General features: G+C 44.5%; 1 protein-coding gene across 1 annotated transcript in view; it reads right to left on the reverse strand.

Moving 5' to 3' along the window:
• Nucleotides 1–14,798, reverse strand: part of RPS6KB1 (ribosomal protein S6 kinase B1) — a 350,261-nt gene that overhangs the window by 284,423 nt on the left and 51,040 nt on the right. The window contains exons 3-4 of the mRNA XM_086954940.1: nt 7,618–7,738; nt 6,406–6,474 (exon numbers count right to left, since the gene is read on the reverse strand). Of these exons, the coding sequence (XP_086811066.1) occupies nt 6,406–6,474; nt 7,618–7,738 (190 nt within the window). The remainder of the gene's footprint in view (nt 1–6,405; nt 6,475–7,617; nt 7,739–14,798) is intronic.

The raw sequence follows: 14,798 nt of genomic DNA on the forward strand, positions 1-14,798 counted from the left end.
GATAGCATGTTTATAGGAAGCGAGCTCTTGTGTGTAAAGACTCCGTGCGTTAAGGCTGTATCCCTTCCGCCATGCTCTCTCAGATTTACGTAGCATCCTCTTTTTTCCCCTAAGGGATTCATTATACCATGGGGCCCCCGCTCCTCTATCTACCAGCTTCATCCTTCGAGCTGGTAGATAAATTGTCTTAAACACTAAGAAGCCAGATGATAGTGTACATCAAGTTTATTCAATAAACAAAATAAATTATTGATGTTTAAATTGTCTGTTAATGTACTTTTGACTTCAAATTTTGGAGGGATGGAGAAAAAAAGTTGGCAAGGCTATGGACAGATTGATACGTCATCTGAAATTACTTTTAGAAGAAAAATTGGTTACCTTTTTTAGTCCATCTTATTTTAAAAAATGGATACGTTCTTTAAACAATCTTACTTTAGAACACAATATTGTTTGTTGGAGTTAAAGGTCAAACACTTTTTATACAGTTAAATCAGTGTATACAACTTTCTCTTAAACCTTAATGCACAATGTGGACCAATGGACCAGGGGAGGGAGTGGGGTAACTGTTTTTTCCCTCCTACTTTGTACACTTTGTAATATTGCATAAAGATAATAACGATTAAGAAAGTTGCTTTCCATAACATATGTTTTCAGAATGGAGGGCCTACCTCTGTTGACAGCAAAGTAAAAAAGGTCAAGGCAGGAGGATAACTAAGACCGCCGAGAACATCTTTAAGCACTAGTACAATGAATAACAAGGTCGGAGAGGTTAAAATGTTACGGTCTTTATGCACTCCAATGGCTGCTAAGTTAACGTTTTTAGAAGATAAAGAAAACTCGCATGGATTTAAAACCAAGAGCTAGTCGACTTATGATACTTCATTGGACATAGGGTTTCTTGTAAGCACCACATTTATAACCTCCTCAACTTCAAAAACTAGGCGCGGGTGTAAGGCCCTTTAGAATCATTCATTATGTTTATGCAATCGGTCAGTAAATCTAAGTGTATATTATAAAAGGAAAGCCATGGTAAGGCAGTTATATGTAATGACTAACCTGTTGCAATGTTTTCTGCCTTGCCTCCAGGTGGACAATAGATTGGGTCTGCCATGAAGTCTCCTACATGGTTGCCCAGACAGATGAAGTTATGTGAATCACTACTGACGTCGGTGCTCTAGAGCTGTGACTTACAGTCTTAGCCACCTTGAGCTTCATAACCACATTCTGAATCAGGTGTATTGAAAGAATGTACAAATATCTGTGAACAATCAATAGCAGAGTCAACCTGGATATGGATTCATAAAACCTGAATGCTTGGCCTTGGAAGATTGCTTTTTTGGAGAAAGCTCCGATATTTCTGGTTTTCCCCGCTCGCAGAATATTGGATCTAGTACCTCATCAGTGGGGGTTATATATGGTATTTCACTTAGTGTGCAAGTGTTCTCCGTGTTTTATACTCTTTGCTTGCTCGAACAATATTTAGTCGTCGTATTGCAGATTTAATCCATGCTTTTGAAGCACATCAGTGCGGATTAGAATGACTTCAGAATATTGCTCATTTTGCTGAGCACACAGATCGACAAAATGTCTACTTGTGGGAACACTTCCCTTGAACCTGTAAATCTCCACGTTATGCTCACCAACAAATAGGCAAGCATCCATCACCACTGACTGATTGGGAGACTACTACTGGAATGGCATAATTTTTACTGCATTTATGTCTTACTCGATATGGAAACAACTGCCTGCAGCATTTTTACAGCGGCTATCTTCTAATTTCCACTCTGAAGCCCCACTGGCCTTCCATTTGCTTCTGTGGAGTTCTTCCGTTAATTTCCAACATTGGGGAATCTGAAGATGCACAGGGCCACTGAAGCCATAAAAGATCCTTGGTAAGCTGACACATGACAATTCACAGGAGGTGATATTGCTATTAAATTAAAAAATAGTCTTTCCACCAAATAGGTCCTCTCATGTCTACTTAGTGTCTACAGGTAATTAAGTCTTGATTCAGAGTTTGGCTTGCTGGAAATAATACAGAGGGCAAATGCTGCTGCTTTGTTCCTGTAATGCTGAAGTCTAGCCAATCTTTGAGATCTGCTTTGAGAAACCAGTGGTTAAGTTAGCGAAATGTATAAATTACTTACTTCCTAAAATGTATTGCCACAACTACAAAGAAAGCACAGATGTTCAGCTGAATTGCAGATCTTAGAATTGAAAGTGCTTGATCCCTGCTACAAATCTTACGAATGTCCAATGTTATGGAGCACTAAGAATGTGAACAGGTATACATTGAGGTTAGTAGCTAATGCCTCTTTCACCCACTTCTTAATCTCTATTCAAAGATGGGACTGAACTTTTGCTTAGTTCCTTTTTTCTTATAAAGTACCACTTGACATGAATATCTTGCTTTCTAAGCAGCCTTGATGCAGGTTCTACTGCTTGCCTTTTGTTGTAACAGGTAAACGTCCAGTGGAAAGGATGCAAGTATGGTAAGGTTTGGTCAGGCTCAAATAAATGGCAGGTAATGTTTTCAGCCTATCTGCATAGTTCTTTTTTTTACCTGCTTTTTTAACACTACTCTCGTTATGATGGCTACTCTTATCACAGTGGATAATGATGAGGCTGGAATAGGAGGGTCATTGCTTGTAAGATGTTACGGTAGTGTGCCTCTTTCAAATGTGCTCAGTGTTGGTATTGTGACGATTGGTGTTGCTGTTAGCAAAGAGGCTGTTGAACTTAGTACAGGTGGTAACAGCATTTCAACCTGCAGTGGCTTATGTTCAATCTCTCTAAACCCACAGCTAATTGAGAGAGTGCTACAATTTTAATGCAGTGCATTCCTTCTCTGGCAAAAGTGCTGAAAGCTAATTTGTCAGCTAAAGGAAGAGTTAGTATTTTGTGTTGGGCACTCTGCTTTAACGAAGCAAGGGATATAGGCAGGAAGATCTCTGCATAGATTTGCCATTACAATATTCATATGATGCCAAATCTGCAGCATCAACGGATTCTGATGACCTAATTTAAAGCCAGCACAGAACATTTGTGAACCCCAGGAACACTAGCATTTTGTCTACGGGGAGGCCATTGGCAAACCCACTCTTATAAGCCATAGCATAATAACCCAGCAGTAATACTGTTTATGTTTGAGGCACTTGATATTCCCATATTTCATGGTCAAGCGCATCAATCTACGTCAACATTTAACCTAGCTTTTCTTCAATCACTGGTGGATGCATTTTCAAGAGGTTTGGTCATGCTCAGATGCCTTATACTTTCTTTACAGACCAAGACATTTGCTGCAAAACCCCTTTCCAGAACCTCCTGAAAGGTCTTAACATCAACGGAAACTTGTCAGTGGTCGGAAAGGATGTGTAAGCACCCATCTGAGATGGAATTATGTGTTTACGGCTTTCAGAGAAGAGCAGGTGTTCTCTTAATAGGTAAGTATTGTGGAACTTCAATTAATCTTGCTATTTCCCGGCGTTTGTGGAGGTGGTTTGACTGTGGGGTTGTTAGGCATTTTTTTAGATAAAGAGGTTTTTTTATGAGGAGTTCCTGTTGTGATTGGTACAGAGGATGGTCTTCAATCAATATCCGATTTGGAGAGAAAAAGACAAGAGGTCTCTTCTCTAGTTTGCACCTAGGGAAGTGATCCAATCAACAAAACATCTATGCACCGAGATCAGTATCCTTTGAAATGTAGATCAATGTTGTCCGTCTTGAATGCAAGATCATGGATGTGGAATGTATTGGCATCCAATCACCTCCGAAGCGGACACCTTTTAATGCCTATAATCTGAACGTTATACGAAGTACAAAGATCGAAACCAGCAATTCGCTTTTTAGGTCTCGCCTGTCGATGCGCATGCGCATCGAGCAAGCGAGACTATGGGGGCTTATCCACTCTTTGTCCAACTTGCAAGGAATCGTGGCGATTCCTTGCAGTGCCCGTGACTTTTAAGCTCAATGCGCATGCGCATTGAGCTTAAAAGCGCGTGCACATGCCCCCAGCCGCCTGCCTTGCCTACTCTCCCGCCCCCTCACTTCTTGATTGCATGGCCGCTAGGCCGTGCCTCCCCTACTCCTCCTCCTACTCTCCTCCCCTCGCCGTCTGTTCCCGCACTCCTCCCACACCCCCGCTCCGCCCCCTCCCCTGCCTGCCGCGTCGCATTTGTCGAAACTGGTGAGTCTATGTCTGTGACAGGAGGAGCCACGTCGTCTGTGTGTCTTTGTACCCACAGGTGTCCAGAAGTTTGGCCATGTTGTTTTTATGTCCTCGGAACCAAGGCCTGCTTCGATTCAGAGATGCTCGATCCCAAGTGTTTCTTCGGAGCCAATGCAGGGTTAAAGTTTGTTTGGTAGCTTTCGGTGCCGATGTACTTGTTGGTGCTGACTTGTGCTGGAGCCATCCTCCTGATGTGGCCTTGTCGCCGGATCGAGCACATTCTTGTCCCTTTTCAGCTCCAAGGAATGCTTGTGTTGTCGACCTGAGCCTGAGGGCTGTGACGTACCGTGGCACGGTGGGGAAAGTGTTTGCAAGATTTTCTTGGCACGTGAGTGAGCGCAACACTTCAAAGTCAGTCACATCAGCAGATGTTACGGGCACCCGGAGCTCACAGCCACTCTCTCTGCCCGCCCGCTCTCCACTCCATCAGGCAGCCAGCTTCAGGAGAGCAATCTGCGGGGTGCCGCCATTTTGTATAGGGTAAAGGCTCAGGCGCCAGCACCTAAAAGTTATATTTAAACAGCCCCCTCTCGCAGCAATTGTGTACTTGCAATGTGTAGATCTGGCGCTCGAGGCAGCGCGGTCCGCCAGCCCCAGGCACCTTTGCGTGCTTTGCTTCATTCTCCGCAGTTTCCCACAGCTGCGGCCTTCAGTCTCGCTTTACGCCTCGGGCTCGATTTTAGCAGCGAGATAATGGTGCTCGGCTGCGGCTGGTTCAGTGTCTCCCAATCGGGTCCCACCTTCCTCCGGATCTCGCCCAGCGGGACACTTTTCGCTCCGTTGTTTTTCGTTCGTGTGGCCACCAAAGCTTACCCTACCGTGTAGAGTGAACAGCACGCCAGTTACACCTCTCACACCCTCACTCACCCTCACACACACTCACACTCACGCAACGTCACACACCCGAAGCCTCACACCCCCTCACTCACACTCACCCTCACACCCCCTAACCCGCACACCCCCTAACGCTCACACCCCCTAACCCGCACACCCCCTAACGCTCACACCCCCTAACGCTCACACCCCCTAACAATCACACCCCCTAACATTCACCCCCTAACCCTCACCCCCTCACTCTCACCCCACACCCTCACCCCCTCACCCTCACCCCTCACCCCCTCACCCCCCCACCCTCACCCTCCACCCTCACCCTCAACCCCTCACCCTCACACCCTCAACCTCTCACTCACCCTCACTCACCCTCAACACCTCAGCCTCACCCTCACTCACCCTCAACCCCTCACACTCCCTCAACTCCTCACCCTCACTCACCCTCACTCACACTCACCCTCCCTCAACCCCTCACCCTCACTCACCCTCAACCCCTCACCCTCACCCTCAAACCTTCACCCTCAACCCCTCACTCACCCTCACTCTCACTCACCCTCACTCAGCCTCAACTACTCTCACTCACCCTCAACCCCTCACCCTAACTCACCCTCACCCTCACTCACCCTCAACACCTCACTCACCCTCACCCTCACTCACCCTCAACACCTCACCCTCAACCTCAACCCCTCACCCTCACTCACTCTCACTCACCCTCAACCCCTCACCCTCACACAGTGCAATAGGTCTCAGACCATTTCAGTTAGAGCTTTAAGAAATGTTTATGGCTTTTTTTATTTGTAATTCTTTAGCATTGGCTACAGGAAACAAAAATGCTAAACATTTACAAAAAAACCCCATAAACAATTCTAAAAGCACTTACTCTAATGGTGCGAGACCTATTGCATTTCCAATGCTTGTTCTTACTGTTCTTGGGAGGGGGTCCAAGATTGTCTCGGATGGCACTAATGGGGCAATTAACTCCCCTAAGCTTCTCCTTGGTCAAGGACCCATCTGTAGCATATTTTGCGGAGGCTGTGAAATATTTTCTGCTGCAGATGAAAATAATCTACCTGTCCTTCATAGTTATCCTAGACATCACTGAATTTGTTTATATACAACACATTGTTTTCAGCTATTTTGTAAAATAATTTCAAACTGATTTGTGAATAAAACATTTTTAAATTTAGTAAATTACACTGATTTACAAGTACAACAAAATATTTAATTCACCTTCTTATGTACTGCATTCACATTATGTAAACGTGGTCACCAAATTCCAACAACAAAGGTGAACAATATAAATAGGAGCTATGATGCCTATGCAGTAAAATGATAAAAAATAATACCTTTTTAAGTACTTTCATTGCAAATATATTTCCAGTATGTGCTCCAGCTACTTTTCTCACTTGGAAAACCTACAGAAGACACAAATGTTAGGCATCTCTAGAATTTAGTCCCATACAGCCCAATTTCTAAAGCTTAATATGAATATTCCACATTCACTAGACGTCTTTCCTATACACTTGCTATGCAGAGGATACTGCACAATGGAAATATACACAATATAGACAATGAATTTGGTGTCACAGCAGCAGTCAGTTATCTGAGGCCATCAAGCAGAATCATCGGTAGCCAGGTTTGAAAACATTTGGAAGAAAGAAAAAAACAATTTACGGATTTTATTTGAGCACAATGTACCATTGTGAGCAATAGTTAGTAGAGAGCAGTTTAGTGTACATGACGTTAGACACATTAGTGTTACACTAATACAGATTTTGTCAGCTGGATGTGGACAGAGGGTGAAAATTGTAACATACTTCCTAGAGGCACATGGACTTTTACTTTCCTGAAAGTGGATGGGCCAGACGCATGGCAAAGTCACTGACAAACACTCTTAACCAGAAATTAAGGGCATGATATACATATGGTCTTTACAGTTGCAGCGGTGTGCAAAATTAAAGACTGCGACCATAAAAATAAAAGTTGCAATGTACACACTGCAACTCAATGCAATTTACAACGAAGAGGGATCATGAAACGGGCCCTTGCCCTTTACAGATTGCACTATAATACATCAAGATCTTGTGTCATTTGTGGTTACAAATCACAGATTGAACCAACACTTTAAGGTAGGTGGGTTTCCATTTGTAATCAGCTCCCACTTCGCGACTATAGGCATTGGGGCAATAGAGAAGATCAGGGGACCACTGCATGTGTGTTCTCCCAATGAGCCACTACATCATGCTTTTCTACATTTAAATTGCAGCTCCACACTCCTTAGGAGGCAGGAGATGCAAAATTGGAGTTTTGTACATGCAGGCATGAAAGTCAGCTGTCTCTCGCAGGCCACTATCCCTGCAACCAGAGACATTTCAAGGAACGTGCAAATGAAGCTCCTTGTACGTTATTATAAATGAGGCAGCATGTAGAAAAACAGCATCAGCAGTGCGACAAAAGAATAGTATATTAGGCTCCAACTGCTTTATCTTGAATCTCAGAGACCCTGCTGTAGCTCCATATAGTTAATAAAACTGAGTTATGGAATCCAGATTCCTTACCTTGCCATAGCCACCTTTGCCCAGTACTCTAAGAAGCTCAAAGCATTCCGGCCGTATATTTTCTGGACCTCTATTCACGCTGGTTTCGGATATCTCAAACTTTTCACAGTGCTCCATGTCGCTAAATAAAAGGCAAACATGCAACACGTTTAATTTTCAAACCCAAACGTGGCAAACTAAAAAACTAAACCTATCACATGTATATCTAATTTTATATTGTTTTACACTTTCTGTAACAAACACATCATTTTTGTCGACAAAATTTTATTTCAGCAGTCTCTCATTTTAACATATAGCTTGGTGAATTAAACACTCCATGAGACACTGCGACTAAAGAATTAGATTACTTGTTCAACACCGCTGCCTCAAACTGGAAACTAATTTCTTACAATGTTGACCTCATTTAGATAGTCTCTACCAGAAAAAGCTTTACAGAAGGTAACTTGTTCCTCTGATAATGTCTTCTAGCAGCAGATTCCACACTATTTGAATAGTAACTAAAGCAGTATCTATTTGAAGGTGGGTGCGTGAATGTATTCAAACCAGAAAGTACGACGGGACTGAACAGGCAAAATGCCCTTCTCTGCGCAAGTGCCTGTGCAGATAATGAAGACTCCTAAATGAATAGAAGAATGCCCATGAAGCAGTCTGGCAAATGTCCAGGAGAGAGAGACTTCGTGCCAATGCAGTTGTAGCTGCTTTGGCTGCGGCAGAATGAACCCCTAGTCCTTCCGGATGCTGCTTTGACAATGTGTAGCAGATCTTAATGCACAGCAAAATCCAATAGGAGATCGTTCTATTCTGTACAGCCATGCCTTGTTTTGCTGCAGAGAAATCTATCTGCAGATTCGTTACCTTCTGAATAGATTCCCCAAGCATTCCACAACCAGTTGATGGGTGCATTGCTGGTTGTACAAAAATATCCTGAAGGAGTGAGCATGAAAAGTGTCCTCCCCATCTCACATCTGAGCCCAAACATTGATGCTTAGCACAGTTGTGGAGGGAAGCCCAGGTTGGTTGCTTTACTGATGTTTGTTACTGGCACTCCACTCGCTACTGCAAAAGTAAAAGACTTGGCTCAGGTGAAATGAGCTTGAATACCTTCTGGTGGTTCTTTGGGCACCAGAGCATAGCACATCTTGATGCACAGGATTATCCATCTTGATCATGACCTCTTATGCCTTGCCCTTCATCTTGCCCACATATTCCAGAAAAAGTTGGACATTCAGTCTGAACTCAAGTGCTTTATCAATGTAAGAGATGACTGCTCTCCTAAGGGTCATGACGAATTCTCTTTTTCCTTTGTTGGGCATGAGGGCGGGAAGAAGTTTGGTAGGTTGACAAATTGGCCTTGGTGGAAGGGGGTAAACCACCTTTGGCAGGCCGGGAGCCCTGGTTTTTAACACAAAATTATCAGAGAAAAGTAGGTGAAAGGTGGTTTAACACTCAAAACCTGAAACTTACGAACACTAGTAGGTGATGTTACAGCGATCAGAAAGACTGACTTGAGCACGAGCACACCTAAATGACAACTATGCAGTGGTCAAATAGTGTACACAAAAGGAACAATGTAAGAGCACATTTAAGATCCCATCAAGCCATAAAAAGGGAGATGGAGGAAACTTGTTTGTAAACCCCTTTAACCCCTTCTAAGCTCATGACGAGCCCAGCACATCATGAGTCACAGTGGAGCTGTGCTCATGACGAGCTGGGCTAGTCATAACGGCGAGCCCCGCCCTTCGCGCGATTGATTCCCCGCCTGTGCAGGAGCATTAATCAGTGGGCAGGGTCGTGACGAGCCCAGCTCGTCATAAGCATAGCTCCACTGTGACTCATGACGATTAAAAAAATCGCATAACAATGGGTGAAGAACGGAACGGCAGGTCATGCAAGTAGAGGAAAGTGGACAATTGGACAGTTTCCATTGCACACTCTTGCTGTGCCAGCAAAAGGGTAATGTAGTATGTCCGACAGGTGAGCTTGAAGAGGGTCTACAGAGTTGCCTATACCCCATCTGACTAATTTATTCCATCTACTAGAGTACACTGTCTTGGTGGAGTCTCTATGGACACAAAGTGACATCTACCACTTCAGGGCTCAAGGATTAAGAACTCTGGTTGCCCTGTTCAATCTCCAGGCATGTGTGTGGAGGCTTTAGAGGGTGGCGTGTAGAATCTACTACTGCAACAGGAGGTTCTCGTGGGTGGCAAAGAGGTTGATTTGACGAATCCTCCAGAGCTAGAATATGGTCTGTACTACCTCCAGTTGAAGACCCCACTCATGGTCGGCAAGATGAAGCAAAGTGAGACTGTCCACTCTCACGTTAGACATTCCAGACAGGTGATTTGACAGGCTTAAGCCCAGAACCAGAGCTGCCGAGACATTCAACCGTACTCCTTACTTGTTGATGTACCACATTGCGGTCATATAGTCAGTCAAGATCTGGATAGAGTGGCCGAGAAGCGAGGAAGGCCTCGAGTGCCTGACATATCACCCGTAATTCGAACAAATGTGAAAGATCAAGTCTTCTGGGAAAAGTCCAATTCCTTCGCATGCGCTCCCCACCCTGGAGTGGAGGCGTCCTTGACAATTGTTCTCATCGGAGGAGGAGTGTGGAACTGCCTTCCTTGGGAGAGATTCTGTCCACCCTCCACTACTGTAGATCCTCTGCAGTGTCACTGAAGATTTGCATACAGGATTGCATAACTCCACTGTGACACCACAATCATCACCTTAATGAAGATTCAAGGGGCATAAGGGAGGCCAAACGAAAGAACCATAAACTGGTAGTATGCAGATCAGACTGTGAAGCGAAGGTACTTCCTGTGTGATTGCAAGTCAGGGTATGGACGTAGGCATTCTATCGGTTGGCAGACACCATCCAGTCTTCAGCTTTCAGCCTTATAAGAACCTGAGCTAGGACAGCATTTAGAAATTTTCCTTACTGAGGAACCAGTTCAGAACTCAGACGTCTAGAGTGGGATTGAGGACCAGGAAGTGTTATGTTCCAGGGATAGGTTCGTATAGCAAAGATGCTTATTTCTTACAATGTCTTCTTTTTCACAACAGCATATCTGCTGGGAACTTCTGCACAGATTTGCATGCAAGACAATATTGGATTTGTTTCTCTGAAACCACTTTGTGTATACATCTAGCTTTGCATAACATTATCATGAGGCCTCGGACATCATGTACAAGGCCTCTTTGCACACTATGTACAAAGGGGGTTCTATCTTCATCCACAGGGCGACAGAGCTATATACATATCCACAACATAGCTAATCTATAAAGTACATCGCAAGACTGCTTTCTATTATCAAAAAATGAGCATCCTGATAGATTAGCAGAGGAGGCACCTGATAGATTAGCAGAGGAGGCACTTCCGCAGACAGAAAGGGTCCCTGCATGCTGAGACTTCACAATGCAGCGGTCTGACATCTCGTGAGTGGTGTGCAGTTTGTGACCAAGACGGGGCCCTTCATCCTACCCCGCCAAGTAATGGGGATGGATTGTCCCTAGGGGAGACTCTTGGCTCGACAACTACACACACTCTAGGTACACTTAGAGTAGGATTTGCATAGCAGGAGTACACCGAATTACTGCCTTGTTTATATGCTTACATATATACACTGTTTTAGCACCATAGTAGAACTGTCCCTACTATTTACGCTTCTGGTGCTTGTAATCACTTTCATCTGCTTCGGTCTACTGATTTATCACAGCACATGTATTCTATACAATAATAACATTGGTTCAATAAATGTATTGAAATCATCCCACTGTGTATTCTGTATACTTCTCTGAGCAGACATAAGCACGAGTGACTGAGCAAAAGGTTTGGATCGTTTTCCACAATCCCTGAGGGTCAGGATTGTCATATTGAGTGGTTGTCAGAAACCATTTGCTCCAAGGTATGGTTAGGAGGGCTTAAGGTGGCCCTGTGGGATAGCTGGTCTATAGGCCAACATATCATGCGGGGGTACCTAGAAAAATCTAGGCACCTAACCCAAGGTTTATGATCTCCAATCAAACGCGCAGGTCCTACAGATTAGTGGGAATTACACGACAGAAGTACCAGAAGTAGTATCCCCCCAGCTCTGTTCCTGCTCTGAAACCAACTGCACTGCGCGTTTTAGGAGTTCAAGCTCCTGAAAAACATGTAGGTGGTCAGGTGGAAGTGCCTGTGACTGGAGAGGAACGGGAGGAGGATTCTGTTGGATGGGTAGGATATACTCCCATTCCCCAATTTGTAAAAACCCAAAGACAGAAGTGATCATCCTCAGAGTTGGGGAAAGGACAACACCCTTCCACCAACAGGCTGTCTGTGTTTGGACAAGGTAGAACTAGTGTTAGTTCCCTGCGGTGGCTGGTGAAAAGGAGGCGGCGACTAGGGGAACCTCTACACTGCTTGTATGGGCGGGAGGGTTCACCTGTTGCTATTGGCTGTGTTGTTGGCAGCCCCGAAAAGAAAAGCCTCTAGAAAAGGTTCATATCTTCCGAAGCTGATAATCCAGCATTTTGGTCTGGAGGCTAAGTGATATTGCATTGGTTATGCTGTCTTTAACCCTCTCCAATGCTGAATCAGCTTCTGTTCCGAAAAGGTGTGAGTAATTGAAAGGGTCCGAGTCATTGTATGTAGGACCTCAGTGAGGATATTAGATTTTGTTTCAGTAGATGGAGGCAGAAGACTAATCTCAGCTACTCTTCTGAGAATTGAGTGATAGGAGGTAACGTATACTTTCTTACATGTCTGTGTAGTTTTGCAGCTTGAAGACTTTCTGGATTCACTATGTTGTGCATTAGTCAGCCAGAGTGGTTGGGTCCGGAATGGTTGCATTTCTGCTCTTTATTTTTTCGTGGCCCAGGTGGGCGTCGACATATCAACATTTGGTGTCTTCATGATGTCGACGCACTTCCTCCAGAAGCTTCCACCTTTGGTCGCCATCTTTGGATTCTTTTTTTCCTTCTTCTCTTTTTAAAGTCTTTCTTCTGTTTTAATAGTGTTTCTCCTGACTCATCTTTCTGGCGGAGGGGGGGGAAATCGCTAGTGAATCCAGAAAGTCTTCAAGCTGCAAAACTGTACTGTTTCGGGATTCACTATGCTGTGCATAGACTTTGCAGCGGTTTGTGGTGGCTGGGAGGAAGATGAGCTTTGGTTACTGAACATGTGTTGTAAGACCTTCTGTTCCACTTGCGCTTCCTTGTTCATTTGAATATCTACACAGTAGTGCTTAGTGAACATGTGCACTGAGGACCATGTTGCTGCTTGGCAAATGTCTTGAATAGGTGTGTTTGCTAGAAACGCATTTGTTGCTCCCTTCTTCCTTGTTGAGTGAGCATGTGCTGCTCCTAGTAACTTTTGCCCAGCTTCTTTGTGGACAAATTGTATGGTTTTTGCAATCCATTGTGCAATGGTATTTTTGGTAACTGATCGTCCCAAAAACTGCTGGCAAAAGGCACAAAGAATTGCTTTGATTTCCTGCACTCTTTTGTCCTTTTTATATAGTGCATTACTGCTCTCCTGGAGTCCAGTGTAAGTAGCGCCTTTTGTGTGCTTGTGGATGGTCTTTGAAAAAAATGTGGTATTTGAATTGTCTGATTAATGTGTTACCATGACACCAACTTTGGCATGAAATGTGGGTCTGTTCTCATTACAATCCTGTTGTTTATTCGTCAATAGGGCTCTTGTAGTGTTAGTGCTTGTAATTCGCTCAGTCTAACTACCTATGTGATAGATACTAAGAAGGCTATCTCATTGTGAGCATATGCAGTGTTGCTATATGAATAGGTTCAAATGGTGCCTTCATCAATTGGGTTACAAAGAAAAACCAAAGGAAATGATGGACGGAGCGTTGAAAATACAAGCACTCACCCCCAGTCAACTGATCTGGGTTTAATCCATCACCGTTCTTTAGCCCACTCTGCCACCCCAGTTCAGACATGGCCATATGCAAATCCGTCTGACCCTGTGCCTCATGGGAACAGTCCAGCCCGAACTGCCAAGCCATGCCTTCCCTGGACCGGAAACAAGCTACCGAGGACCGGTTTCTGGCATTTCAGCCTCCGTGAGTCCCATGCTCTCCACACCACTGGAGTCAAGCTATCCTGGCTGAAGACGGCTGATCGCCAGAAACCGGTCCTAGGATGCTTGATTCCGGTCCAGGAAAGACATGGCTTGGCAGTTCGGGCTGGACTGGTCCCATGAGGCACAGGGTCAAGGCTGATTTGCATATGGCCATGTCTCAACTGGGGTGGTGTGGAGTGCAAAAAACGATGGATTTAGGCCCAGATCTCTGTACTGGGGTGAATGTATGACATTGTTCTGCATTCTGTCCATCAATTGTTGGTTTTGAATTCATCAATTGAGTTAGCACTACGTTGAGGTTCCATGCGGGAGGTGGTATTCTGTAAGGAGGTGCAATTCTCTTTGCTCCTTCTAGAAATCTCTTTACTACTTGGGCGGTGAAAAAGCTTTCCCTGTTTCTTCCCTTGTGTAAGCCACTATCACTGCTAAGTGCACCCTTAGAGATGTGTAGCTTAGTTTATTTTGTAGTAGATATGTTAAGTATTTTAGTACGGTTGATTCCTTGGTAATTCTTCTTTGTAGTTTCTCCCTAATGCACCAGTTGGAGAATCTTTTCTACTTTGCTACGTAGCACTTTCTTGTGGTTGGTCTCCTTGCCTCTCTAAGCACCACCATAGTGTTTGCTTGTAGTTTGAGGTGTGCAAACTCTAGGTCTTCAGGAGCCATATTGCCAGGGTGAGGCTCTCCGGCTCTGGGTGAAGAACCCTTCTGTTTAGCATCGTTAACAGGTCCTTTCTTGTGGGGAACCTGTGTGCGGGCGCTAGTACCATCTCCATGATCTGTGAGAACCAGGTTTGTCTGGCCCACTGAGGTGCTATCAGTATTAGCGTCATGTGCTGAATCTGCATTTGTTTAGTACTCTGTGTAGCAGTGGTATCAGTGAAAAAGCATAGGCAAATGTCCCTGACCAGCTTATCCATAGCACATTCCCTAGGGACCGTTTGCCCAGTTGCCTGGATGTGTTGTCTTAGCTTATTAGTGTGCTGAAAATAGGTCTATTTGCGGAGTTCCCCATTTGTGCAATATCTTTTGGATTTCTTGTTGATTGATTTCCCATTCATGGGATGCAGACGTCTGTCTGCTTCCACATTGTCCT

This window comes from Lissotriton vulgaris, chromosome 2_1 (genome assembly GCF_964263255.1).
Source record: "Lissotriton vulgaris chromosome 2_1, aLisVul1.2, whole genome shotgun sequence".
NCBI lineage: Eukaryota > Metazoa > Chordata > Amphibia > Caudata > Salamandridae > Lissotriton > Lissotriton vulgaris.